The sequence below is a fragment of the Phocoena phocoena genome, chromosome 13 (assembly GCF_963924675.1).
Source record: "Phocoena phocoena chromosome 13, mPhoPho1.1, whole genome shotgun sequence".
NCBI classification, from domain to species: domain Eukaryota; kingdom Metazoa; phylum Chordata; class Mammalia; order Artiodactyla; family Phocoenidae; genus Phocoena; species Phocoena phocoena.
In genome coordinates this window covers 60,414,101-60,441,750 of record NC_089231.1, presented here as the reverse complement: position 1 = coordinate 60,441,750, position 27,650 = coordinate 60,414,101, and the positions used below count along the sequence as shown (strand labels likewise).

Sequence of the window (27,650 nt, the reverse complement as noted above, 5' to 3'; positions counted from 1 at the left end):
CTTTTCAGAAATTCTGTTTATAACCCATCTGGGACTCCTGTTTTTTTTTTTTTTTTTCAGGTGAGAAAAGTAAAGTCCAGAGAGAACTAAGTAACTTTCTCTGTAATATACTGCATATACTTTGTACCTCTATAGTTTGTCTGATTTAAAACAGTATTTTCTAGTCTTTTTTGGTGATAATCCTTCACTGTCTGTGTTTATACTTTTATATTCTGTCTTATGACCAAAGAATTTCATTCTGGTTTATGAAGCACAAAAAAATTCTGAACAACTGATGTCTAGCTCTGAATTCACGTAATTTACATGTGGCAGTAAACTCTTTTCAAGCCGTAGCTACAGTTTTCCACAGTTGTGTTAATTTGTCCCAACAACATCCAAGATCCAAACAAAGCCTGGCCCTCTCTCAGCACTAGCACGACCTGAGCTCCACCTGTCGCCCTTTCTAGCTTCCAGCAGCTTCCACTTTAGAAGCAACTTACAAGTTATCTATAAAAAGCACTTTAGTGTGCAAGAGTTGTTTTCTCCTTTGAGCTTTACTGATTGTTGAATTCATGTTTCTTCTGAGGACCCAGATTACCAAAGGTGCCTGCTATCCTAAGAGCACTAAAGGCCATGGCTAGTCCTTTACCTGGGCATCCAGGGGCACGCTGTACACTTCTGCATCCAGGAGAACAGTGCATGCGCTGAACGGCAGTGTCTGATTTGCCAGTGTTCTTGCAGCTCTGTAATGAACCCGAAGAACTTCCTGTTCATTGGATACAATGAGTTTTTCCTAGTTGAACAAAGAATTAAAAAAACAACAATTCTTCAACCACTTGTTCTTCAAATAAAAATAAAATCACTTCGGGCTTCCCTGGTGGTGCAGTGGTTAGGAACCCGCCTGCCAACTCAGGGGACACAGGTTCGAGCCCTGCTCCGGGAGGATCCCACATGCCGTGGAGCAACCAAGCCCATGCGCCACAACTGCTGAGCCTGTGCTCTGGAGCCTGCGAGCCACAAATGTTGAGCCCGAGTGCCACAACTACTGAAGCCCATGCGCCTGGAGCCCGTGCTCTGCAGAAAGAGAGGCCACCCTCACACCGCAATGAAGAGTAGTCCCCGCTCGCCGCAACTAGAGAGAAGCCCGCGCACAGCAACAAAGGCCCAACACAGCCAAAAATAAAAATAAATAAATAAATTTAAGAAAATAAATAAATAAAATCACTTAAAGTGCTAAAGAACTTCAATCTTAGAGCAGTTTTTCTTTCACAGTAAGCTTGAGAAATTTGAGAACTCCAAGGGTTCCAAAAGTATAAGCAAATTTCCTTTCCAAAATCAGCAGTCTCTTTTTAAAAATCATCTTAAAATGTACAATGATGGCTTTTAGTATACAGTTGTCCCTTGGTATCTGCGGGGGATTGGTTCCAGGACCCCCACAGATACCAAAATCCATGGATGCTCAAGTCCCTTATATAAAATGGCATAATATATGCATATAAGCTACACACATACTCCCGTATACTTTAAATCATCTCTAGGTTACTTATGATACCTAATACAAGGTAAATGCTGTGTAAATTTGCCAGTGTGTGGCAAATTCAAGTTTCGCTTTTTGGAACTTTCTGGAATATTTTTTCTTGAGTATTCTGATCTGTGGTTAGTTGAAACCATGGATGCAGAACCTGCAGATATGGAGGGCCAACTGAATTCACCAAGATGTTCAACCATCATCACTAATTCCAGAACTTTTTCATCACCCCAAGAAGAAACCCCATGCCCATCAGCAGTCACTCTGCATTCCCCTACTTCCCCTGACAACAGCGACTCTACTTTCTGTTTCTATGGATTTACTTATGAACACGTCACACACATGGAATCACATGGTAACCTGGTCTTTTGTGACTGGCTTCTTTCACATCACATGTTTTCAAGGTTCATCTGTGTTGCAGCATGTATCAGTACCTCATTCCTTTTTTTTTTTTTTTTCCCCTCATTCCTTTTTACCACATTTTTTTTATCCATTCATCAGTTGATGGTCTTTTGGGCTGTTTCTTCCTTTGGGCTATCATGAATGAAGCTGCTACGAACACTCATGCTTAATTTTTGTTTGAATGTATATGTTTATTTCTCCTGGGTAAATAACTAGGAGTGGGACTGCTGGGTTATAATGGTAGTTTTATGCTTAACTTGCTGACAAACTGCCAAAATGTTTTCGACAGCAACTGTATCATTTTATGTTCTCCCCAGCAATGTACAGGGTTCCAGTGTTTTCACACCCTTGCCCATATATGTTTTTGTCTGTCTTTCTTATTATATCCATTCTAACTGTTCTGACGTGATACACCATTGTGGTGGCAGCTTCTCTTTTATAATGAATATTTCATAGCAACAAACACACTGTACTCTAATGCTAACTACAGTTGACCCTTGAACAACGTGGGTTTGAACCGAGCAGGTCCACTTATACATGAGTATTTTTCAATAAATATGTACGACAGTCCTACACAATCCATGGCTGGTTGAATCCATGGATGCAGAAATGTGGATACGGAGGGCTGACTCTAAAGTTATAAGTTAATTTTTGACTATGCGAAGGGTTGGTGCCCCTAACCCTCATGCTGTGCAAGAGTCAACTGTACTTGTAAACCTCTGACAATCACAGTACAATCCTGCCTTAATGTGTTAAGTGGGATCCAAAACTTCCACTTATGTAATACACAGTCACTCTTTTGTAAGGTTAATGCCAATATAGGCAATCCTCTGCATTTAGCAGATGGGAATTCCTGAGGTCCTGCTGCAGACCTTAGCCTGTCTGGAAGGCTGGGCTGGGAGAAGACTAAACACGTGACTGGTCTTGTCCCCACCATGTTGCCTATTCACCCCTCAACTGACAAGAAATTTACCCTTCCCCCATTCTTAACCACGGTGCCACCAGGGAAGCCCTGACAGTCCTATTTAATCTGTTATAAATTGTTATGTGATAAATGACACTCAAAAGAGAAGAGTTAAGTCCAATACTTATAATTTATGAATTTAAGTGCAAGTTTAAGGTGGGATTTTAAGTGATAAATATCCAAACACGTGGTCAGATACTAAGAAAAAATAGCTAGAAGAAAAAATACTTTCTAAAAAGTTGGCTGGGGACTTCCCTGGTGGCACAGTGGTTAAGAATCGCCTGCCAATGCAGGGGACACAGGTTCGAGCCCTGGTCCAGGAATATCCCACATGCCGTGGACCAACTAAGCCTGGGTGCCACAACTACTGAGCCTGCATGCCACAACTACTGAGCCCACGTGCCACAACTACTGAAGCCTGCGCACCTGCGTGCCTAGAGCCCGTGCTCCACAACAAGAGAAGCCACCATAATGAGAAGCCTGTGCACCGCAAGGAAGAGTAGCCCCTGCTCGCTGCAACTAGAGAAAGCCTGCGTGCAGCAACAAAGACCCAACACAGCTCCCCCCCCAAAAAAAAAAAAAAAAGGTTGGTTGTAGTCCTGCAGCGATAAAGAGCAATAACCAAAAATCTTTTTCACCATACAAGAAAGAAATACATTAAAAAAAATCCATTTAGTTTATTTATTTTTGGCTGCGCTGGGTCTTTTTTGCTGTGCGCGGGCTTTCTCTAGTTACGGTGAGCGGAGGCTACTCTTCGTTGCATTGCATGGGCTTCTCACTGCGGTGGCTTCTCTTGTTGAGGAGCACAGGCTCTAGGAGCACGGGCTTCAGTAGTTGTGGCACACGGGCTCAGTAGTTGTGGCTCGCAGGCTCTAGAGTGCAGGCTCAGTAGTTGTGGCACATGGGCTAGCTGCTCTGAGGCATGTGGGATCTTCCCAGACCAGGGATCAAACCCGTGTCCCCTGCATTAGCAGGTGGATTCTTAACCACTGTGCCACCAGGGAAGTCCCAGATACATTCGTTAAGTCAGACCCCCTCCCCTAAGATAATTAACAGAGATATGTGGCTTAACTGATAGCCTACATATTCCACTTTAGATCATCACTCTTAATGCTGTGTCTTTGAACTTCTAGAGCAGAGCCTCTCAAACAATGTCTTCTGAGAATGGGCTATGCCTCTCCCAAAGTACTGCCTTCCTCTTAGTTCCTGGGGAGGCAGGTAGGATGCGAGGTGGCTCTGAAGTCAGGGACTCTTGGGGAGGCAGGTAAGGGGCCAGGGGCTCTGGCTGCAAGATGTGTTCATTCATTTAGCACAGTATTCAAATGTTATCATATTCTATGGGAAAAATGCCCTCAGAACAGAGGTTCTTAAGCCTTCGGTCCTCATACTCCTAAGAAGCCTCTGGACAGAATGAGGGGAAGGTCATCTGTGAACCTGAATGGGAAAAATTACGTCTTTATCTTTGCTCACCTCCAACTGGCATTTCTTTCAATTATCAATGTAGGCCACAAACCACAGTGATTCCAGAAGTATTTGCAACTTTGTCATCCATAGAAATCACAACTATTTTCAATTCCTGTTATAGCTGTTGCAAGTATTGCCCCCAAGTTTTTATACTAATTTCTTCTTTGAAATTCCAATAGTCATTAGACCTGCTACGGTATGACATGTGATGGCAGCTCTTCCATGTAGAGACACCTGTGCTACACTACACAGCTGGCCAACTACCAACCAGCTCTTCCCACTGTAGAACCAAATGGCAGAGCTGTTTGTTCTCACACTGGTCAGACTTCTAAGCTGCTTTCTAGTTTTCTGTAATTCTAAATTGTTTGCTGGTGGATAAGTGGAAGGATGTGAGTCATTTTCACTATTAAAGTTCTGCAAATTACACAGTTCAAACGAGAATTCTAAACTGTCTGTAAGGCAGCACAGCTTTTGAAACATGGTTAGATGCATAGATGAATACATACCAGGTGACTTCACACATGCCTGATGGCTGAAACAGCTATTGATGTGGGTTATATGACCTAACTTCTTACTGCTAACAAATCGCACTGACGTGGGCCAGGCACAATGTTGTAAGTTCTGTTTCAGTGCTTCTTTATTTTTATTGCTTTTCTCTCTGTAATGCTATAAATTAATTTTCTTCATTTAAAAAGATTATTCTGAGGAAAGGTTTTATATTTACCAGATTGTTACAGGAATCCATGGCACAAAAAAGGTTAAGAACCTCTACCCTAGGAAATCAATCATGTATGAAGGAATTGCATACAAGGTTTTGCTTGTATACGAATATGTGTGTATGTCTGTAAAGAAAGATCATAGCTTACATCACATTTGCAGAAAGTCCCTAACTCTCCCACAAAAAATTAAGGTGTTATTATTTTTGACAATCCAAGTTACTTTGATGATTTCTATAAATAATGAGATAGGTTTCTCCCCCTGTCATTTCATGCCAAAACTAACCACCAGAAACTGGAATACTAAAGCAGAACCTAAAAGGACCAATGAGCACAACCTTGGTAAGAGTCTGCACTACAGTAGCTGGTACCAAGCAACAATTCCAAAGCTTGGAAATCCAAATGTCCAAATAGGAATTCACTGCTACAGTTCTGCAAATTTGGCAAATGATAAGGAATTATTAGAGATTCTTATATCAATGTATCAAATATATACTGAACATGAATTGTAACATGGGAGCAGCTATCCTAAATCAGGCTTAAAAATTCTCCATCTTATTGCATGAGCACAAGATAAAATCAAACCATTTCCCAAAATGGCTTTAAATAAGGAAGAGTCACTAATAAAAAACTGTAGGCAATTATAATCTATTGTTAAAATACAGTTATCTTTGACATAAATGTAAATTTAAATATTTCTTACCCTTTCAATACTGTGTTGCAAACGAAGTTTCATCCTTACAACTTCCTGTTGTCGAAAAAGCTCTTTAAGCGGATCTGACAGGGAAGGCGGTGGTGTAATCTAAATAAAAAAAAAAAAAGTTGAAAACATTAGATTTTATTTACAATAATCAGCTATTCCTATAAAATTAAAACTTTTTAGTGTATAACTTAATGAAAACATAAATTCGAATGTTCTTTGAATTAAATAATATAGTAACAATTACACAACTGGTTGTTACTTCTCAATTTCAACTCTTTGAAACAAAGCAGAGCATTCCAGAAAACTTAGATGTTTTAATTCTGAGGCCACAGCGAATTCCAAAGAGCACATTAGGACTAAGGCAGTTATTTACCATACAGAGACACATTTTAGAGCATCAGTAAGTGATAGTTCAAAGACAGGGAGGAAGGAGTAACAAAAACACACAAAACACCAAGCAAACAGTCCTAAAGATGACAGCAGTCTGAGGGTATAGGAAGTGAAATCTCTCTGTAGACATGAAAAACTCCGAACACTAAAGTGCTGCATTTTACATTTAGTGAATTAACTCTTTTATAAAAATACATGAAATTGTCTTTAATACAGTTGTCGTTTTCAAACTTTATTATGTGTGGTAACTCACTCTTGTCTATCCATGCTCCAAAAAGCTTATGCTTAGTTCATCTCTAAACTGATCATTATAGTGAACTGTGCTTTCTGGTAGATGCTGGAGGTTAAGAAAGCTGACTCAGGGACTCCTCTGGTGGTCCAGTGGTAAAGAATCCGCCTTCCAATGTGGGTTCGATCCCTGGTCGGGGAACTAAGATCCCACATGCCACGGGGGCAACTAAGCCCGTGCACCGCAAACTACAGAGCCCACGTGCTCTGGAACCTGCGTGCCACAACTAGAAGCCCGTGCACCGCAACGAAAGATCCCGCATGCCTCTGCAAAGATCCTGCGTGCTGCAACTGAAACTCAATGCAACCAAAAACAAAAAAAACAAAAAACAAAAAAAAAGAAAGCTGACTCAGTCTATGCATACACTCAAGCGTTAATATAAAGAGACATCCAAGTATGGCAGTAACTGTCTGTGATGCCTGAATATTCTCCCTTTACCTCTTGGAGTATCTATATTCCCCCCCCGCAAGGTTTTAATTACTGCCAGCATATTAGAGTGAAGTCACAAAGGTTATCTCAGCACATTCTGGCACAGTTTAATAACTCTGGGGACTCTTCTGAAGGGGGAACAAGCAGATACTGTGCTTCCTGATGTGGTGCTACAGGGATTATGCAGTACTATACAGGAAATACTCTTGCCAAAGACACAAACCTGGATCCAATCAAGACTCTATTTATAAACAGTAAACGGTTTATAGGAATCATGGGGAATTAAAAACATGTCAAATAACGAGCAGTTGAATCAATGCAGAAAATTCTACAATACCAATAACTTACTGGGGCTGATCATTTTTCAGTTCTCTAATTGCAGTAATGCATTTGATTTCTGTGTCTGTAAACTTCTTTAAATTTCATAAGAAGAGGCAAGAGTAGAGTTTGGTGCTATTATTTTAGTTTTGCGAAGTCCTACGGGCATCCTTCAAGCAGCTCAGAGGACAAATATCTACTCCTTTGAGACCGGAGTGTCAAGAGAAAGCTTCTTTGAGAGGGTTATGCCTGAGCTCTATCTTAAAGGAAGAGCCAGAGCAAAGAGTTAAGAGAAATGAGTTGTGGGGAAGAAAGAAAGGGAAAGAAGGGAGGGAGATAATTCACACACGAGAGGACAGTACAATCACCTGCATGAGAACACTCTGGTATCAGGAGGCAACTGCAGGCTGTCCTGAGTTCCTGGAACATCAATGTGAGGGCAGGAAGGGTGGGATACAAGGGTGGAGAGGGCAGCAGGGCCCAGTAATAAAGCTTGTAGTCTGTTATGGAAACAGCGTTTCTTCAAGCATGACCCACAGAACACTGGGTGCATAGAGATGATTTACTGGAAACGGTTCCAAGAACAAGTAAGTCTGGGAAACACTGTATATATGTACTTATTTAGGTATCTTGTAATTAGCAAATTAAAGTTTAATAGTTCTCAGAAGTCGTACAGTGAAGAAATCTATTTATTTTTAGATAAATGGTGTTTCCCAAACTTATTTGATCATGGAAAACACCCCTCTCTCCCTACTGGAGAAGGTATTTAATTAACATACTGTGGAACACATATTATTTGTAACACATTAGGGTAAATTTTGTATGTAATGGGGAACCAGTGGAAGGTCTTAATAGCTCACTGCTATATTTGGAGAACAGATATTAGGGGGACAACACTGTAGGCAAGGAATTAAGGAAACACATCACTGTTACACTGGTGTTAGATGAGGAGGGAATGGAAGAGATGGGGGTCTAAAACTGCGGGTAACTGACTGATTTAGGATAAAAAAGAGGGAGCAGGGCTTCCCTGGTGGCGCAGTGGTTCAGAGTCCGCCTGCCGATGCAGGGGACACGGGTTCATGCCCCGGTCCAGGAAGATCCCACATGCCGCGGAGCAGCTGGGCCCGTGAGCCATGGTCGCTGAGCCTGCACGTCCGGAGCCTGTGCTCCGCAACGGGAGAGGCCACAACAGTGAGAGGCCCGCGTACCACAAAAAAAAAAAAAAAAAAAGGGAGCAGCTGAGGACCTGTAGGTCCTTAGCACAAGGACTGGATGGCTAGTAATAGAGACCACAGGAGGGGACACAAGGAAAGAGAAGCAGGTTTGGGGGCAAGTTTAGTGCTGAAATGTTGAGTCTGTGGAGCTATCCAGTTAGCAAAAAAGAAGCCGAGGAGAGAGGTTTGGGCAAAATATATAAATTTGGGAATTCTCAACATATATCAATCTATAGAGAAGTCTCTATATGGAGACTTTTGAGAAAACTTTCCTTTTGCTGTTTTCCTCATCTACCTGTAAGTAAATCAGGCATGGAGATTTTGTCTTTTTTAGCATCTGTGAGTCCCAGGAGTCTCTAGAACAGAAGCTCTCTTGACAGCTTCCTCGGGACACCCTTTCTTCTCATCCCCCACACCTCCACCCCTCTGTAGGGTTTCTGTGTATACCAGCTTGTGACAAGCCTTTTTCTTTTTTTCCTCCCCCTGTTCATTTGAGTTTTGGGAACCTGACCTAAAGTTTTATTTTTCTTCCCTTTATTTCCTCCTCTGGAAAAACAGCAGCATTCTGGCTAAATTTTAAGAAAAGCATGTGATAGAAGAATGAACATGTAAGTGGACTCTGGAGACAACGTACCACGTTTATTAACAGGTTCTATAATCAGATTACATAGACAAAGTGAAGAAACCACTTTGACAAAAAGGCAATTAGCAGACTGAAAGGAAACAAATGGATAAAATATTAGTAAATACGAAAAGTAATGTAAAAAAACAATTTTTGTTATTCTGGTCTTTATTATTTTTCAAAAACTAAGTTTCAAATAAACTAGTTTTAGTCCAATAAACTCAAAAGTACAGCCTTTTACGAGCAAAAGGTGGCGGGTTCGCATATTAGCTCTAGTAAATGTGACCCTTAAAGTAATTTTGAGCTGGGTAAAATAATGGCAACCTCTTAAATATGTACAATGTTTTAAAGTTTTCAGTGGGCTGTGGCATATACTATTTCAACCTGCTTTGAGGTAGGGTAGACATTATTGTTTTACAGATATCAAAACTAAGGATCAGAGAAGTGAAGCTAATTCTTCAAGATCACACAGGTGGTTTGCAGCAAAATCTAGACAAATTCATGCATGCTACTTGAAAATCTACTAGTTTTTCTACTACATTGTACTGTGTGTTTCTCTACTTTAGTAATTCTCACTAAAAACAAAGAAAAAATTCCCTACTACATCCAGAAATAATTCTAAGTTCTGTTTATAACCCCTTTTGAAACAACACTTGATTATGACTAAATTCTAATTTAATTAAAGTTATATCCCCAGAACTGCTGCAAGGGGATTAAACTTGTATCACATCACCTTTGCAGGAATAAGCAAAGCTGATAGTAAACACAGGCATGCATAACATATACACAAATATGCATCACGCTATATACACGTGTATACATACATATACGTATCAGCAGGCAGACAGTGCTAAAAGGGCAACCTAACACGGTTTATTAGAAATTGTTTTTAGTGAAACAGTTTGTAAAAATTTCTAATTTAAATGTGTTCTTCATAGCTTTACCTATATTTCAACCCTATGATACAAACATAGTTCAGTTCAAAGTTCTTATCCTTTAAGGAGAAATAAAGGAAAAAGGAAATTATTAGCTTTATATTTTTTGAATCATTAACAAATTACCTTGCTGACAATTTGAAAGAATGACAAATTTATTTACAACTCTATTCTTTTAAATCTACTACTGTTTACTATTAGTAGAGTAATATCAAAATCTCTGTCCAAGATTTAAAAGGCACTAGCATCAGGTATATTCTGTGAAAGCGGGAATAAAGAATCACCATTCCTCTAACTGTCTGATCTCCTCTGAGCTGGGCTTTGAAAGACGGAACATGTGCAAAGGCAGGCTGTGAACCGGCAGGGAATGGCCTGGGGACCACCGAGTACAGCAGGGTAGTAGCCACAGCCAAGCCTGCATGGGAGGACCACGTATGCAGGAGTGGGGACTTAGCTTATAGAAAATTGAGTCTTCTTTAGAAGATGTTTAACCAGGTAGTCATGAATCAGATCTGAGTTTCAAATAAGGAATCCAGACAATAAGTAGACTGACTGGCCTAGAAGAGACTGGACTAGAACCTACGGCAGCTGCTCAGAACGTCTGTTTTGCTCATTTCTGATTTCCAGTTAGCACAGTTATGAATTATATGCATATGCAATTTTTGAATATCTGATTACGCTATATTCACATGTGTGATAATGCAGTAGTCTAAGGAGGTCATGAGGTCCCTGCATGACAGTGGTAAGAAAGAAGAGGGGAAAGGAAGTGAGATGAATCAATAGGACTTAGTGACTGATGTGACAGGAAGGAAGAGGGGAGGGTTGAGTTTTGGGTTCCCAGCCTGGGAAGTGAGATAACAGATAATGATGGTAACTGAAGCAGATGAAGCAAAAAGAGCACTTCTGAGATAAGATAAGCGTGTTTGGTATCGGACATAATGATTTTAAGGATATTGTGGGACATTCAGGAGACGTCCAGAAGCAGCTAGACACATGGTTATGGAAATCAGTAGTGTATTTGGGGCTGAAGATAGATGTAAGACTCATTCTACAAGAGATCAAAAGTGTTGTAACCCTTAATCGGATTATAGCTCAGAGGGAGAGGCAGACACGTAAACAGTTAACTGCAACGTAACAGGGGAGGTATAAGGAAGACACAAGCAATTCTGCTTTGACAAGACCTTGCATAGAGGTGATATCATAGTGGGTACAACCGATGGAAGAGGAGACAAAAGCGGGCCCGGCGAAAACAACATTTCGCATAGAAGGAAGAGCACTGCCAAAGAACCCAAGTAGTGAAACAAGAGATTACAAAGAAGAGTGAGTTCAGTTTGGCTGAAACACTAGGTGATTTGGATGAGTGGTGAGAAGATGAAGCAGGAGGGGAAGACTGGGGTCAGACTGTGAATGAATGATTGTGCTGGGCTTAGATATGGGTTTTATGTTGTGGGCAATGGGAAGCCAGCTAATCACAGCTGAGATACTTCAATAGGGAAACAGCTTTTTATTGCTTTTGAAGGGACATAAATTTAACAAGAGAGAATGCTCCAATAGAAAGAAACTAGGAGAAAAAAGAAGTGAAAAACTTGCTGCGACGTTGAGAGTGAGATAAAATGACGAGGGCCCTAAACGAAGGCAGTGGCAGAAGGTACAGATTCTGGAAGGTAGAATGGTCAGAATTTGGTTTCTGCTGTGGGTGTCCTCACTAATAAATACAAATTTGTTTTTAAGGGAGCGGGTCGTAACTCATTCCCTTTTGGTCTGTGTGAGGTCTGAAGTGGGAGTGGGTGCGTGGTTAGACCCGCCCCCAAAGAACGCGGGGAGCCCAAGGTCACATTCCTTCCCTGAGGGTAGACTCCCCGTTAGCAGCTCCCGCAGGTGCCCTGAGTCACTGTTGCACCTGCATTTATTTCAGTTCACCCGCTTGCTCTACCCGCTTCCGATTCCCTCACACACAGACAGGGATTGCTGAGTCTCAGAGTCAGCTTCCTGGGGAAGCAAGCCCATTACAGGTGCCTCAGGTCGTTTAGGTGATGATGCCCAGGACACACCTATATTTGAGTCTAGAGATCAACAGAGATGATATGGCTCAACAGAATTTTTTGGGACTAACTGGTGTGTGGAGACTGCTGAAACCACAGAAAGAGACAGGACCTCACTGAATGAAAGGCGACTGAAAATTTAATTCCTGGAGAACTCTGATGTTTAAGGAGTGGGTAGAGGAGCCATAAAAAGATAGAAAAAGATTAGTGAGGCGAGAGGACCAGAAGAGTGCACCATCATGAAGGACCGGGGAGTGGGGGCAGTTTTATGAACAAGATGGTCACGATATCAAATATGACAGAGATCAAGTAGAAAGAAAAAGGGAGAGGCCAAACAATCAGGCCATTACAAGCTCACTGGTGAGCTTTGTCAGTGCACATAACGGTGATGGGAGGAGCAGGAAGTGACAGAGAGGAGACGTCAGGCACACACCACTCTCCAAGCTGTGGCAGTGAGAGAGGCTGAGCTAGACAAACTGTGACAGGCAAGGGGCAACTTTTTTCTCCCTGGGATGAAGGAGACCCAAATATGTTCACAGTGGGTGGATAAAGGTCAGTGGAGAGAGAAAATTTTTAAATATATTAGCAAGAAGTGTTTTCATAGAGGAAGGTTCCAGAGAAGACTGGAGGGAATGGGATCAAAAGCACAGAGAAATAAAAGTATAACTCCTTAGGGTTGAAAGAAAAAGCAGGTAAGGAATAAAATACCATGGACCAGTGCTGTTCAATAAGGTAGCACAGCCTACACACGGCTACTGAGCACTGACTGACACGTGGATGGTCTGAACTGCGACATACTGCTAGCCCACTGGATTCCAAATACTCAGCACCAAAAAAAAAAAAAAAAAAAAGATTACAGACTATCTCCATAACTTTTCTATATTGATTCTATTTTGACACTGAAATAGTAAAACTAATTTTGCCTGTTCCCTTTTACTTTTTAAAATGTGGCTACTAGAAAATTTAAAACTATACATGACTTTTGTCACATTCCTAGTGAACGGGTTGCAGGTGTGTATCAAGTGAGGTTACTTACTGTGGGGATGCAGATCTTGCTTAAAGGGTTTCCATCCAGGAGATACGATCCGTTAAATGTCACATATTCATCGTAATACTGAGGTGCTTGAGGGATAACACTACACAACAGTTTGCGTTTTTCTTCGATTTTTTTCCTTATGTGCAAGTATTCAAAATACGGATTTGCTCTCTCTGAACTGTACGGCTGGATCTCGTCTAGTTTCAGAGAGTCCACAATGGCTGCCAGAGACTGCTGAGTTTTCTCTTTTGCTTGCAGTAAAGAGGGACTTGCTTGCACAGGCTGAGGCACACGTGACACTTTCCTTTTCCGTGGGTGGTGAATCTGAGGATCATCCTCCTCAGTTAATCTTATTCTTCCTCTAGGAGATGAAGACTCAGTATCTTTGTCTGCTAATAGTGTACAGGTGGCAAGAATCTGTTTGCTTTGATTTGCTATTGTATTTGCTTTGTTTCTAGTCATCCTTTGAGGAATTTGGTTTTCAGTTTTATCATCTTCAGCACTTTCTTCTAATTCTACTTTAACTAAGTGTCCATATCTGTGCATTTCTGGTTGACCTGGTTGCTGTGAATGGTTTTCCAAACTCGATAAAGTACTCTGTTGTGATTCTTCATCTTCTATGGAAAGCAAACACTTTTCACTTTCAGGACAATGTTTTGGATTATCCTGTTCATTCAGGTTTCCTTTTGGCATCCCTGCATTCATTTCACATAAATCAGAATCACACTTATCATTCAAATGAGTCAAAACCAAACTCTCCAGTTTGTTTTCTTTTTCATGTGAAATAAGCTGAATATCAGAAGTGCTACTTTCAGCCTCATGGCCACTGGAAGACTTATACATCAGTTTGCTAAATGCATAATGTGTATTTGGCTGGGAAGAGGCATCACTTCCATTAAAGTCCTTTTCTGATGGTAATACAGGCAAAGTATTAGCTTTCTCAAAATTCGGTGCTGTTTCTTGAACAGTGCTTTCAGAGAACACTGGGACAAAGGCATCTGTCTTCTGAACATCTGTTAGGATAAAAGTATTCTCCATATCTTTTGTAGATTCATTATCAGTATCTAAAACAGAATTGATAATTTGAATTGCATTTTTCTGTTGTAAAATACCTGGCTCTTGATTGGCAACATATGACAAAGATCTATGCTTAGAAATAGATTCAGCATCTGAAAGTGATTGGCTGTGAAAAGAGCAAGGTTGCTGTGAAGGGAGAAAGGATGCTGGATCCTGAGCACAAGTGTTTCCTGGCAATTCAGTCTGGTGCAAGGATACAAAATCAATATTCTGTTCTTTCAATATTTTGTGTTCAGAGTTACAAAAACCCTGAACAGAGGAATCTTGATCAGATGTAGTAGAATTTGGGCAGATGAAGTCACTGGCGCTTAATGACTCCCGTCTATCAACAGGTATTTCCCATGATTTACTTTGGATCACACCAACCTGATTAGACGGCTCTAGATACACAGGACTGTCCATCAAAGTGCCCACTGCAGCAGTGCTCTTGATACCATTTGTATCAGCAGAAGTGTATTTGCTGTTTACAGATCTAGTTGGAGAGGCTGCAAAACTGGAATGTGTGTTAGATGCACTTGAAAGTTCTCTTTCAGGCACATCCGAGGGTACCTCAGGTTTGGGAGAAGGACAAGCATCTCTTGGCACAACTAAGCCATCTTGACTGCTTTCTTCTGATATCGTTTGGAAGTGTTTTGTATGTTCGCAAATGACAGATGGCATGCTACATCTTCGAACTTCTGCAGTTGGTCTCCCCTCATTTATAACTAGTTTAGCATCTTCTACCGAGGACGACCGGAGATGGGCTGTTGGAAGTCTGCTTGTATACGATGCTTTAATCCGCTCTGGTAGTTCAGTCAGGCTATCCGACTCCCTTTCATGAAGGGCAGGAGATTTGGCAATTGACAAAAACGGTGACTGGGAAAAGGACATTTGGGAATCTGAACCCTCTAACATAAAGTCTGAGTCATACTCCACTGGAAGCCTTGGGGTCGTCACTGTAGTATGGCAAGAATCTTCTGAGCTAGCCACCGAAATCATGGATACAGACCTGGAGCTGAGACCTGGCTTTTCACTTTCTGATCTAGGAGATCTGTTTAAGCTATTATCTGAAACAAAGGATGACTTGCCTAAATTCACTGTATTTTTGGTGTCGACAGATTGTGACCTGTTACTTACAGCATCTTTGCAACGTTTCTCCTTGGTATAAGCATCAGTCAACTCTGAACTCTTCGACCTAGTAAGTTCTTTATTTTTGGACTCAGCTGGTACATGCTTTGTTTTTTCTTTATCTTTTACTTTAAGTTCTAAACAATTACGATTTCTCAACCGTTCCTTTTCTTTTTGCTTAATCTTTTCCTTGTGTTTTCTGTGCCACTGCTCTATTTCTAGGTCTTTAAGGCTTAGCATCCGCTCAAAGCTGGTCTGCATTAAGTCATCATTCACTAGCCTCTTTTCTTTGGGTCGAGTATCTTTTGATGCTGGTGATGACTTAGGTTTAGGCTTATCTGCTTCGGGTTTTACTTTGAGTGAACTACTTAGTTGAACTTTATCCTTGTGTTTGTCTCGTTCTTTGTATCTGTCTATATCTTTATCTTTTTTGTCTTTTTCTTTTCCATCAGGAGTTCTCAAAGGCTCATCTTTTGTTTTTTCTTTAAGAGAGAAAGTTTTTTCATGTTGTGCTTTATTGCTATCTGCTATACTTGACCTCCTCTCTTCCTGGAACTGTTTGGAGTTAGTTATATTTACATTATCTCTAGATTTTTCCTTTTTATCTACCTCCCTATCTTTTTCTTTATTTTTGCTTTTTTCTGATTTAGTATACTCAGTATTATCTGATTGTTTTTTTTTTTCCATCAAGTGCTTCTCTTTGCTCTCTGCAGGATGTCTCTCTTTTTCAAGTTTTTCTTTGTCATGTTTCCTATCTATCTTTTCTCTACTTTTCTCTCTGTCATCAGTTTTTTTAATGGTAGTAATGCTTTTTATCTTCTCACCCTCTTTATGGCATTTTTCTGTGTGATGTGAATATAGCTTGTCTTTTTCTTTTATTCTGTCAACACATTCACTAGGATCTAACCTGTCTTTCTCTGACTTATGCTCATGTTTTATCTTCTTCTCTTTTTCAGAATTTTTTCTTTCAGCCTTCTCAACGTCCTTTTCTTTACTCTGAAACCGTTTCTCAGATTTTTCCTTACTTTCTTTCATATGCTTTTCTTGTTTTTCAATTTCTATTTCCTTTTCCACTGAATGTAACCCTACAGACTCTTCACTGGCACTTATACCTAAAGAACTGAATTCTGTTTCTTTATCAGTTGGTACATTCTCTCTCTCATCTTTCAAATCTCTTATTTTTTCCTCCCTAAAAGATTTCTCGCTTTCCTTTTTAATCTTTTCTCGTTCTTCTTTAAAGTTCCTCTCTTTGGAGACATGCTTTTCCTTGGTTGATTTATCATCTTTTATGTTCTTCTCCAACTTTGATTTTTTTTCTAATGTTAGGGACTCATGTTCCATACTTAAAAATAGATCTTCAGTTTCATCACTTTTAAAAAAATTCTCTTTCCAAAATTCTCTATCAAATTCCACACTCCGCTGAAGCTCTTTAGCACCATCCCTATTTTTGTATTTTTCCTTTTCACCTTCAATTTCTTTTTTATGCTTTTCTTTTTCCCTTTCTTTATGTTTTAATTTATGCTTTTTTAATGTTTTACCCTCTTTATCCATTTTTTTCAGCGTGCAATCTGAGTTTTCAAATGTTGGACTGTGATCTTCATCCTTTATTTTGGCATTTGACTTTTCACCAAATTCTAAGTGGAAATCTTTCTGATGTTTGTTTTTTTCTTTATGCTTACAAGATTTTACACTTGAACTTTCTGGCAAGAATTCAGATTCTATATTATCATACCGAACAAGATCAGGCTGTAATGACATTTCAGAACTTCCTGGTGATAAACATGTCTTAGAATGTTCTTGTTTTAGTGGTGTTGACTGCTTTTCACTGAGTCCACAAGAATGTTTGGGAGATTTACCAGTGGAAATATGAAATAAATGTAATGAAGTATCATCTTTTGGGCTAAAAGATTTCCTAAAATTCCCCTCCTCTCTGGTCTTTTCTGAACAATCTAGTGCAGTATTAACTGTCAAGTTTGTTACTCTGGTATTTTCTTTCCCCTCTTTTTCTTGCTTCAGCTCTTGGTTCTCTTTATTTTTGTTCTGGTTCTTTAATTTTCTTTTAACTTTGCCTTTCTGTTTGTGTTCATTTGAAACTCCATATTCCTTTCTGGTCTGTATATCAGAATTTGATGTTTCAGGGACAGAACATGGAGCAGAACACTTTTTGTTCTGAAGAATTTCTTCATCTGAACTTTCAGAACTTGAATACAAAACCCTAGATGGCTTTTGTTTTTTACTTTTAAATGATTTAGGATAGAAAGCTTTCTCCTGTTTTGCAAATAAGCTACTCTTTTCTACTTGAGTCTCGTTCTCTCTTCTCAGCTCTTTCCTAAGAATGCGCCTGCCATCGATCATCTTGTTTACTGCTTCCTCCTCGTCATCTTTGAACTCATACTCATCAAGGGCACATGGAAGAGCTGCTTTACTGGGAACTATTTGTTTACTTTCACAGATGAGAGAGTCTTTCTCTGTCTCAGAGTCAATATTTTCATCAACACTGGAAGGATTTACAGACCGAGCCTCTTCAGAATCTAGAATAAGAAAGGAAAATCTGCTGTCAGTCAAGAGACAACTGTCAGAAAAGTAAGACTGAGAGAAAAATATAGCATATACATCAAATATTTCAAACAATTCAGAGAAAAAAAATCATATTTATATGTAAATAATACAATAGCAATATGTAAGAACTCTGCTACAGTTTTGTGGAAAAGGCTTATAGAGAATCTGCTTCAGGGTGACACCCCGTGACACTTCTAAAAGCACACAATACACTGGATTTACAACACAGATACCAAAAAGATGTATCCAATATTAAAATGTATGTATAATATAATGAAGAGGTTCATAACTCAGGGGACTGGATTCAGGAAAACACTGGCTACTAATATAAAAAAAAATTTTTTTTTGGCTGTGCCATGCGGCATGTGGGATCTTAGTTCCCTGACCAGGGATGGAACCTGCCCGCGTCCCCTGAAGTGGAAGCACGGAGTCTTAATCACTGGACCACCAGGGAAGTCCCCTATAAAATTTTACATATATGTACATTTTCTTTTTTCCTGGAGAGAGAATATTTAAGTAGAATTCTTTGATGCAAAAAAGATTAACAATCACTAACTTAAAGGGTTTATAATTAAGTAAACATCACAGATGGTTTTATATGCTTCAGAATTTTATTAGTAAAAGCATAAGAGCAAATGATTCCCATAAAGGATAGAACTTGAATAAAGGTGAATGGTTTTAACTATACAAGATACATGACTATCTGCTTTACTATCCGTTAAAAAAAAAAAAAGAAGAAATATATCCCCCAATTACACAGTCAAGATTATAACAGATAAATTGAATAGATACATAATTAGAAAAAAACTATCTTATTCTTTAGTTTTTTTATTTATAGTTTATTTTCTTCCTAGTTGGGCATCTTTTCTTAGCTGAAATGTACATTGCATACATGGGGCCTCCAACTGAAAAGAAAACCCAGAGCTCTAATTAAAAGAAAACTGAGGCCTCTGACCAAAAGAGGAAAAAACCAAACTCATAAAAAGTAACTAAACACTTTTTTGGCTAAGTATTTAATAATATTAAAGTTATAAATTTATTTTAATACATCAAGCTTCCTCTAAAGTGATCTAGCTCCCAAATATTCTCTTTACATGGAAATTCAAATTCCAGAAGCATTTTAGAGTGTCTATAAGGTTTTGAGCACTGGATAGGAGCTATGGAGAGATCACAATCTTATTTTTGCAGAAGATGTGGTAATATTCTAAGACAATACTATTATTAAGTACCAATGAGTGACACGGTTATATTGACATGTGGTATAAAAAGGAACATTTTTGGAATTACAACTGCTTGTAAGCGTAACTCCATTCCCAGTTATCAATACTGCAATACAGAGTATCAAGCCATAGAACTTTTTGCTGCAAAAAAGGAACAGCTGTTTTGGAAGTAGTATTTATTCTGCTCCTTGATTAAATGAATACAAGAATAGGTACTGATATGACAGGTGTTATTTTGTCTTATTGGTGCCTTGTTTACAATTTGTTCTTGAGGACTGTTCTCCCCTTGCTGTTTTTAGGAACTTGACTTTTTAGGGTTTATATGTAAGTATTCTATTTATATTATTTCTCATTAGGTAAGTTTTACTGGAAATTGGGAATGGTTTTTTCCTTTGTATATCCCACAAAACCTTAATTCGACACTTAGAATCAATCTTAAGTATATATTTATTATGCTCCTCCAGGCACAGAGTGCTAGGTGCTACGGGTGACATGATGAAAAGAACACAGTCCTGCGCTGTAACAGTTACACAACCTGATAGTTGCTAAAATGGCAGTGGGCACTAGGTCCAAAGGGTGCACTTGGGAAAGAGTCAGTATACTGGGAGAAGTGTAGGGAAGCAGGCTTCTCAAAGCAACAGCACTGAACTGAGGCAGGAAGGATGTATAGGAAGCTCAGGTAGGCTTTAACGGCATGAAAACAACTATTATGAAAATAAGGAGCTCAAACCACAGTATGTCCCATTTAATATATGGCTTTTTTTCATTGAACAGTTTTAGATATTTTCTTTTGAAGTTGCATTTTCTTTATTACTGTTTTTAAGGGCTGCATATTACATGGAGTTAATGTGTAATTATTTAAATGGATTCTCCTGAGGGGACATTCAGGTTGTCCTAATTATTTGATATTATACTTAATAATTTAGAAAAAACTTTTGTATAGCTTATCAGTTGAAAATAGCAGTATATAAATTTGTCTGTGTGTGTTTATGTAGGGAAAAAGAAATGAGAGAAATACATCAAAATAGTATCCATATTAAACTCTGGCCAGAGGAATTATGCCTTTTTATTTTTTTTCAAGTTTTGCTGTACTTTCCAAATTCCTAGCCTAACACATGTATTAGTTTTAACATCAGAAAAAATATTTTTAAAAACTACACTAATAGGTATAAAATGGTACCACTATTTGTTCGATTTTTTGATTACAGGTGTGGCTCATTTTTCCATGTGTTTGTATTTCTCCTGTGTTAACATCACTTTATAATTTCTTCATCCTATTTTCTTCTGGTCTTCTTCGCCTATGCATATTAATATATTACTTAAATTATACTACACACATACTCCTGTGTATGTTTCAATCACTATATCATAGTGCTTACCATTCTGACTATACATATTAAAGGTCAAATGCACATTCTCTGAGTTACACACATACGTGTACCTGAGAGATGTAAGGTTGTCATCTGTGCTCCTGATTCATCAACTGAAGGTAACTAAGCAATGCTCTCCAACACAGATATGTTTTTTTCCCCATAGTTCTTTTAAAGAGACTCCTACTTTTTTAAAAGGGAAAAATATAAGTTCTAAAGTGAATAAGTTAGCCTCATGGTACATGATATGTCCGTGATGAAGAGTGTGGAATTACCCCAGGGAAGGATAGCAGCCTGGCTCTGGTCACTGAGTTGCACCTGCCCAACAGGCTCGCTCCTCTCTGCACGTGATTCTCAGCACCAGCAGCAACAACCCTGCATGGTTCTCATGAAGCTGGCTTAGTCTGTGACCCCAGCAAAGATACTACAATTCTGTGATGCCATTTCACTGTCAGACCAGGCTGAAACCCTTTTCTTCCCTAAGCAGTCCAAACCTTTTTGATGTACTTTACCCAGGACTATAGATCAAGCTGGTCTTGGAATTCTAGTGCAGTAGTAGCTTAAAAAAAAAAAGTTTGCTCTGCCTCCCTTAGGAGATGATTGCTTAGAGTAAGAAATTCACCTAGAATCCAAATCCTCAAATCCTTGTTCTCAAAATGGCCATGGTTATCATATACTGCATTATTTTCTAATCTGTTGCAATCTTTTTAGTCTTTACTATCTATTTAGTCACTAAATTTGAACTCGTATTTAAAACATTTTACCAAATTATTTCTGATAAAAAGCTCCTTTAAAAAATGTTTATGTTTAGCATCTCAACAATTTTATTTGGGAAACTAGGAAGAAAAGAGAAATAAGCAATCATTAAAACATTAAATTTTTCATTAAAACATTTTTCTTCTCCATGCGAAAATGCTAAATGAAACTTAATTGTTAAAAAACAAACACATTTGAAAGTTGCTCTGTACCTCTCAAGGCACTCTAAGATATTTGCAACTAACACTAGTGACATTTAAAGAATAGTTAAATGTTACTTGAGATCACAATTATCCTTAGGCTTGACTTTTCCCCTACTGAGGCTACCATAAATTTCCATCTTATCTTGTATGGAATCCAAAAGGAACAGATGTGACCAATGCAGGAAGATGACAGTATATAAAGTAAATCGCTTCTCCTTCAAAATCTCTCCAAAATAACCAGCATGCATTTGACGAAGCAATTATATTTCACATGCCTGACTAATAAGAAAATCAACAGATTCTGGGCTTTTAAAATAGTCTGATTATATTAATGATTACACATCTTCAGGAAACATAACTATATTCTACTAATGTCACATATACTTCGGGAGTGGGTGATGACAAAACAAAACTAAATACACCATGACCCTAAACTTAAAGAACTTATAGGCAAGTCCAAGTCTCTACTTTTCCTCTGAGATTCAACTGCCTAACCTGGAACTTCTTGGACTCCTTTCAACCACCCTAATTCAAGACTGAAAACATTCAACTCATTACTTTCTCTCCCACAACTGCTTCCTCTTGCTGCTAAAAGCCAATGTTTTCCCACCTCTGGCATGACAACCCACTTATGCAAAATAAAAACCTCAGTCTTTTGCAACTCTCTCAATTCCTCAGCTTCCAAATTCAACCATTCAAGTGTCACTCTCTGAACTATCTCTTACATCCATCTTCTCTCAATCCCCATGGCCACTGTCCCAGCTCAGGTCCTCACCAGTGCTTGCCTAGATCAGTTATCACCTGAAACCACAATGTGGCCAGCATTACAGATCATATCATGTTTCTTCCCATCTGAGGGTTCCTGCCTCTAGGATAAAAGACTTCCCCAAATCTGAAGCACTATCTCTTCTACTACTACCATCAACTATTAATACCATCAATTATCATCCCCATTTAAGCGACATGTAAACAGAGTAAGAGCTAATAAGTAGCTTGTCCAAGGTCACCTCACCATGAAGGGATATACCCTGGGGTGTCTTCATCCACCTTCAGAGCATGTTCTACACATAATCTCCCATCTTTCATTCCTTCTTGCTATACACATTTGCCATACCAGTGTATTACTTCCTATTCCCCAAACTTCTATGCACGTTTATGTAGATTCTCATCAGTTACTATTTTAAAAAAACTGAAGTATAGTTGATTTACAATATTGTGTTAGTTTCAGGTAACTCAGTTTTATATATATATGTGTATATTTTTTTCCATCTTTTCCATTATAGGTAATTATAAGATACTGAATATAGTTCTGTGTGTAAATCCTTGTTGTTTATCTATTTTGAATATAGTAGTGTGTATCTGTTAATCTCAACCTCTAATCTACCCCACCCCCACTTTCCCCTTTGGTAACCATAAATTTGTGTTCTCTGTCTGTGAGTCTGTTTCTGTGTTGTAAATAAGCTCATTTGTATCATTTATTTTAGATTCCAAAGATTAAATATATTTGTCTTTACTCAGTTACTCTTTATTATTTTCCAACTACTTCACTAGAAGATATTTTAGATTATCGGTCAAGGAGAGGTGCAGTTCAAGAATTTATATTTTAGGAAGGGCATAGGGGTAGGAATCTGTTGTGGGGAGAAGGTTGGGTAGGAGACTTGTCTTGAGGCTACGTATTTACTTATGTTTATTTGGATTGATCTGGAAGGAGGTAAAGTTAACTTCTCACTTACCCTTGGGAACATCACTGGTTTGAAACCATTCCAAAAGATGTGTATATTTTATTGCTGCTGTTCTGATCACTGGGATTTGGGAGGTCAAAGATCGTTTCCCAGGAAAGTCAAGGGGCAAAGAGAAGGCTATCTGTTCTACAATATCCCCTATGCATTCCACCTATTCTAGATGAATACGTGCTTAAATACATGCACGCGCACGCACACACACACTTCAGCTTCTTGTAAACTTGTAAAAGTATACTACTTTATTAATAAGCACCTGTGTAAATTATAACACCTGGAGAATGAAAAACTTAGGTATTATCTATTTGTGGGACGGAGGATGGTAGGGATGGTAGTGCATTTACTGAGAATAAAAAGGCATGTTTATGGAATTTGGGAGTTCTTTGTGGGAAGGTAACCTCCAGTGAGGTAACTCTACTGTTCTGTTTTTCACTTACCCAACAGATACTTCAAATACAAGTCTGTGACTTATACTTAGGAACTTTTGTAATACCTAGCATGTGCAGATACTTAATAAATGTAGAATGAGTATACAACCAGAGGATTTCAGAACTGGATTAAGACGTCAAGAAATCAAGTTGGGGTGCTTATACTGGACAGACGGGAGGACTGTAGAAAGGAACAGAAACATATAACACAAGTAGAAACTAACACACCACTGTAAAGCAATTATGCTCCACTGAAGACGTTAAAAAAAAAACCATGTAACACAAATTTATCCACTTTACAATTTTGTTTAACGTCCAAGTGCCACTGACTACTACTACTGTCTGACTCATTCATTGCTGACGTCTTCTTAAAGTCTGTACTTTGAAGAGGTGGCAACCACTTCACCCACACGGTATCAGTTCCCACAGCACTGGTCACGTGGAGATTAGGTCTGTCACTTGAACGGCTTTCAGCCACCCTTAGATTCTGTATAGCCTGCACTTTCACACCTTATGCACTAACACTTCCAATATTCCTCCTATACTGAGCTCATGCTTTTATACATCAGCTGCTGAACCTTTTTGAGTCAGCCAGAAATTTACTTTTAAACAATGGCACCATCTTTATATAGTGTGGTGTCTGTATAATTATTTGAGTACATATGTATTTTGTATTTTATGAAAATGGAAAAATTAGCCCCCTTCAGAAGCTGAAATAAAGACTGTTCAATTGTGAAGAAAAGGAAAATTAGAGAACCCATATAAATACTAGATATATATTAGAGTGTGTCACATTTTGAAAAGCAGTGATGAAAAATAAGGTTTAAAATTACGGGCAATATCAGCATGTAAAATATTTAGATAACTTATACAGAGTTTATGCCAATACTAAGTACTAGAAATTAGTTTCAAAAGGAGCCTAATGTTCACCTCTGTCTTGACAAAAATTAAGAAAATTGATCAGAACCATTAAAATAATCTCCTGCTCAACCTGTGGCTAAATCCCTTTGTAATCACCACAAGCAACTCTTCCTTTCCAGTATTAAAGTCAGTTTACCACTAAACTCATTGTAGGTTAACAAAGAAAATGTGAAATTGCGATAAGAAAAATACATGGAAAATAGTTTTCCTTAACTAAAATCATGGAGATGCAATGAGCAAAATCCAGACTTTGGGAAAAAATGCCAGGCACATGATTTTTTCAACAACAGAAGAATACAAGAACATAACAATGGAAGGGAATATTTACAGATTAAAAGATACTCAAACGTCTCACCCAGCTGCAACATATGGACTTCATTTGGATTCAGACTGAAAAAGTTGAAAAAAACTTATGATTTTATGAGGCAATGAGAACTTGGAACAATAACCAAATATTTACTAGTAATCCAGTTTAGTTAGCTTAGGTATGATAATGATATTATGTTTTTTTTTAACTCCTATCTTTTAAGAGGTACCTACTAAAATATTTTCTAATAAAATGACTTCAAAGATGGGATAGGGAAGAATGGATAGAACAAAACAAGACTGGCCATAAGGTGGTAATGATTAAAAGTGGGTAATAAGTATACATGGGTTCGTAATACTACTCCTCTTTCTGCTCTGTACTTACACTATAGAGATTAAATATTAAAAATTTCTATATTGGGCTTCCCTGGTGGCGCAGTGGTTGAGAGTCTGCCTGCCGACGCAGGGGACACGGGTTCGTGCCCCGGTCCGGGAAGATCCCATGTGCCGTGGAGCAGCTAGGCCCATGAGCCATGGCCACTGAGCCTGCGCTCTGCAACACGAGAGGCCACAACAGTGAGAGGCCCGCGTACCGCAAAAAAAAAAAAAAAAAAAAAAAAATTCTATATTGAAACTAAAAACATTAATTTGCATACAATTAATCTATTTTAAAATGTTTTCAACAATGAATATATCATGCAATGTACAGAATTAACCCCCCCACCATAACATATATACTACACTTAGGGAGTTTTAAAATAAATAATTTTCTGAGTATAGAATCAGGTAATATGTAAGCACATTTTCAGGAATACATATGAAAAGATACTCTTTCATTAAAGACAGTAAATTAAAAAAAAAAGACAAAAAAAAAAAAGACAGTAAATTAGGTAACTGTAGGCTCTATGGCAAAAAACAAAAAAATCATACCAGCAAGGTGACTACAGTTAACAATACTGTATTGTATACCTGAAAGTTGCTAAGGGTAGATTTTAAACGTTCTTACAACACACACACACACACACACACACACACACACACACACAAAATTGTAATCAGGTTAGGTGATGGATGTGTCAACTAACCTTACTGTGGTAATCACTTTGCAATATATACATATATCAAATAATTACACCTACACCTTAAACTTATACAATGTTATATGTCAATTATCTCAATAAAGCTAGAAAAAAAAATAAAGGAAAAAAAGCCATCTTGACTACTTTAAATGATTATATAAACCAGTGAACTTGATTAGAGTTTTCATCTTTACAATGGTAAATAAAAATGACATTTTAAAGATTATAAGACTGCAATAATATATAAAGGATGGTCCTGAATGTTTCATTTTAAATAACTGGACATGACTAATATGATAACTTTATTTCAGGTTTTCACTGTTTTTAAAGGAAACATTTATCAAGTGCTTACTCTGTGCCAGTCAATAGTCTATGTGTCTTTGTATATTAACTCATTTAACCTTTATTTACCACACCACCATAAGTACTGTATGTACTCAGGAACTGTATGTACTATAATTCCTATTTTACAGATGTGGAACGTAAGCATGTACAGGTTAACTAACTTGCCCACAACTTGAGATCCAGGGCTGAAACCTAGATAATAGTAATAGGAGCACTAAAATAAGAGCTCTTATGATTAAATTAATACAGCACTCCAAACAGTGGGGAAAAAATGATGGTTTTGGCTTGATTTCCGTTGCCAAAAAGTCTACAATGTTGAAAGCCTTTTTTGTTTTTTTTGGTGTAATGTACTCAATCAGAATTATGAATTCTTTTTTTTTTTTTTTTTTTTTTTTTGCGTTATGCAGGCCTCTCACTGTTGTGGCCTCTCCCGTTGCAGAGCACAGGCTCCGGATGCACAGGCCCAGCGGCCATGGCTCACGGGCCCAGCCGCTCCGCGGCATGTGGGATCCTCCCGGACCGGGTCACGAACCCGTGTCCCCTGCATCGGCAGGCAGACTCTCAACCACTGCGCCACCCGGGAAGCCCAGAATTATGAATTCTTTTAACAGGAATAGTACTTAAAAAAATTGGAATTGTGTTTATATATATCATTTTTATTCAGAGATGCGCTAATGCATAAAAAAGTCCTAACATAAACTTCTTTAGTGATCTTCATTTATTAACAGTTTTTGTTTCATTTTCAAATAGTATTTATTATTCTTTTATTACAAAAGTAAAAAACAGTTAATGTTAGAAAACCAGGAGAATATAGAGATGGGTAAAGAAAAGCCAACCATAATATAGCCCCATCACTCAAGAGAATCATCCTTCATAACTTAAAGTATTACATTTGATTTTATTTGAATTTAACTAACTTAGAAATAATAAAGTGAACAGAATTTCTGAACCTCAAGTCTGTCCTCTTGGCTCTTCTAAATTCCCTGACCAAGGCGGTTTACTATTGTCATTTCAGAAAGCACGCTTATACTCCATGAGCACCTCCAACTAAGACCACATTTTAGCTTGCTTTCTGTCAATACTTAGCCTGTGACTTATATATAGTTTATTTTCCCTTGAGGTTTTGCCTTCTGTCTTGTTCATCTTCATATTATCAATACCATGACACAGTGAATTCTCAGAATCTAATTCACACACTATGTATATTGTAATCTACTCTTTTCTTGATAACATTTTTCACAAAGCTCTCTGACATTTTGTCCTAAAATATGCCAGTTGCTCATTGCTGTCACTTGCAAATTTTTCATCAAAATCCGTAGTCTTCATATTTTCCTCTTAGACTTGTATTTTGTGTCACTGAAAAGTAATATATTTGAATAACTTTTTCAGAAAGAGAATAGAAAGTATGTCTAATGATGTTTTTCTTTAGCCCTTGCACTTGAGTGACAGGTTGAGAATGGAATTCTAGGTTCAAAATAATTTTCACAGAACGTTGTGACTGTAGCTACA

At 38.3% G+C, this 27,650-nt stretch overlaps 1 protein-coding gene across 1 annotated transcript in view; it reads right to left on the bottom strand.

Annotated features, from left to right (window-relative positions):
* The window catches only part of ANKRD12 (ankyrin repeat domain 12), a 111,633-nt gene that overhangs the window by 2,088 nt on the left and 81,895 nt on the right, over nucleotides 1-27,650 (bottom strand). The window contains exons 9-11 of the mRNA XM_065889592.1: nucleotides 13,032-17,746; nucleotides 5,757-5,855; nucleotides 629-772 (exon numbers count right to left, since the gene is read on the bottom strand). Coding sequence (XP_065745664.1) covers nucleotides 629-772; nucleotides 5,757-5,855; nucleotides 13,032-17,746 — 4,958 coding nt within the window. The remainder of the gene's footprint in view (nucleotides 1-628; nucleotides 773-5,756; nucleotides 5,856-13,031; nucleotides 17,747-27,650) is intronic.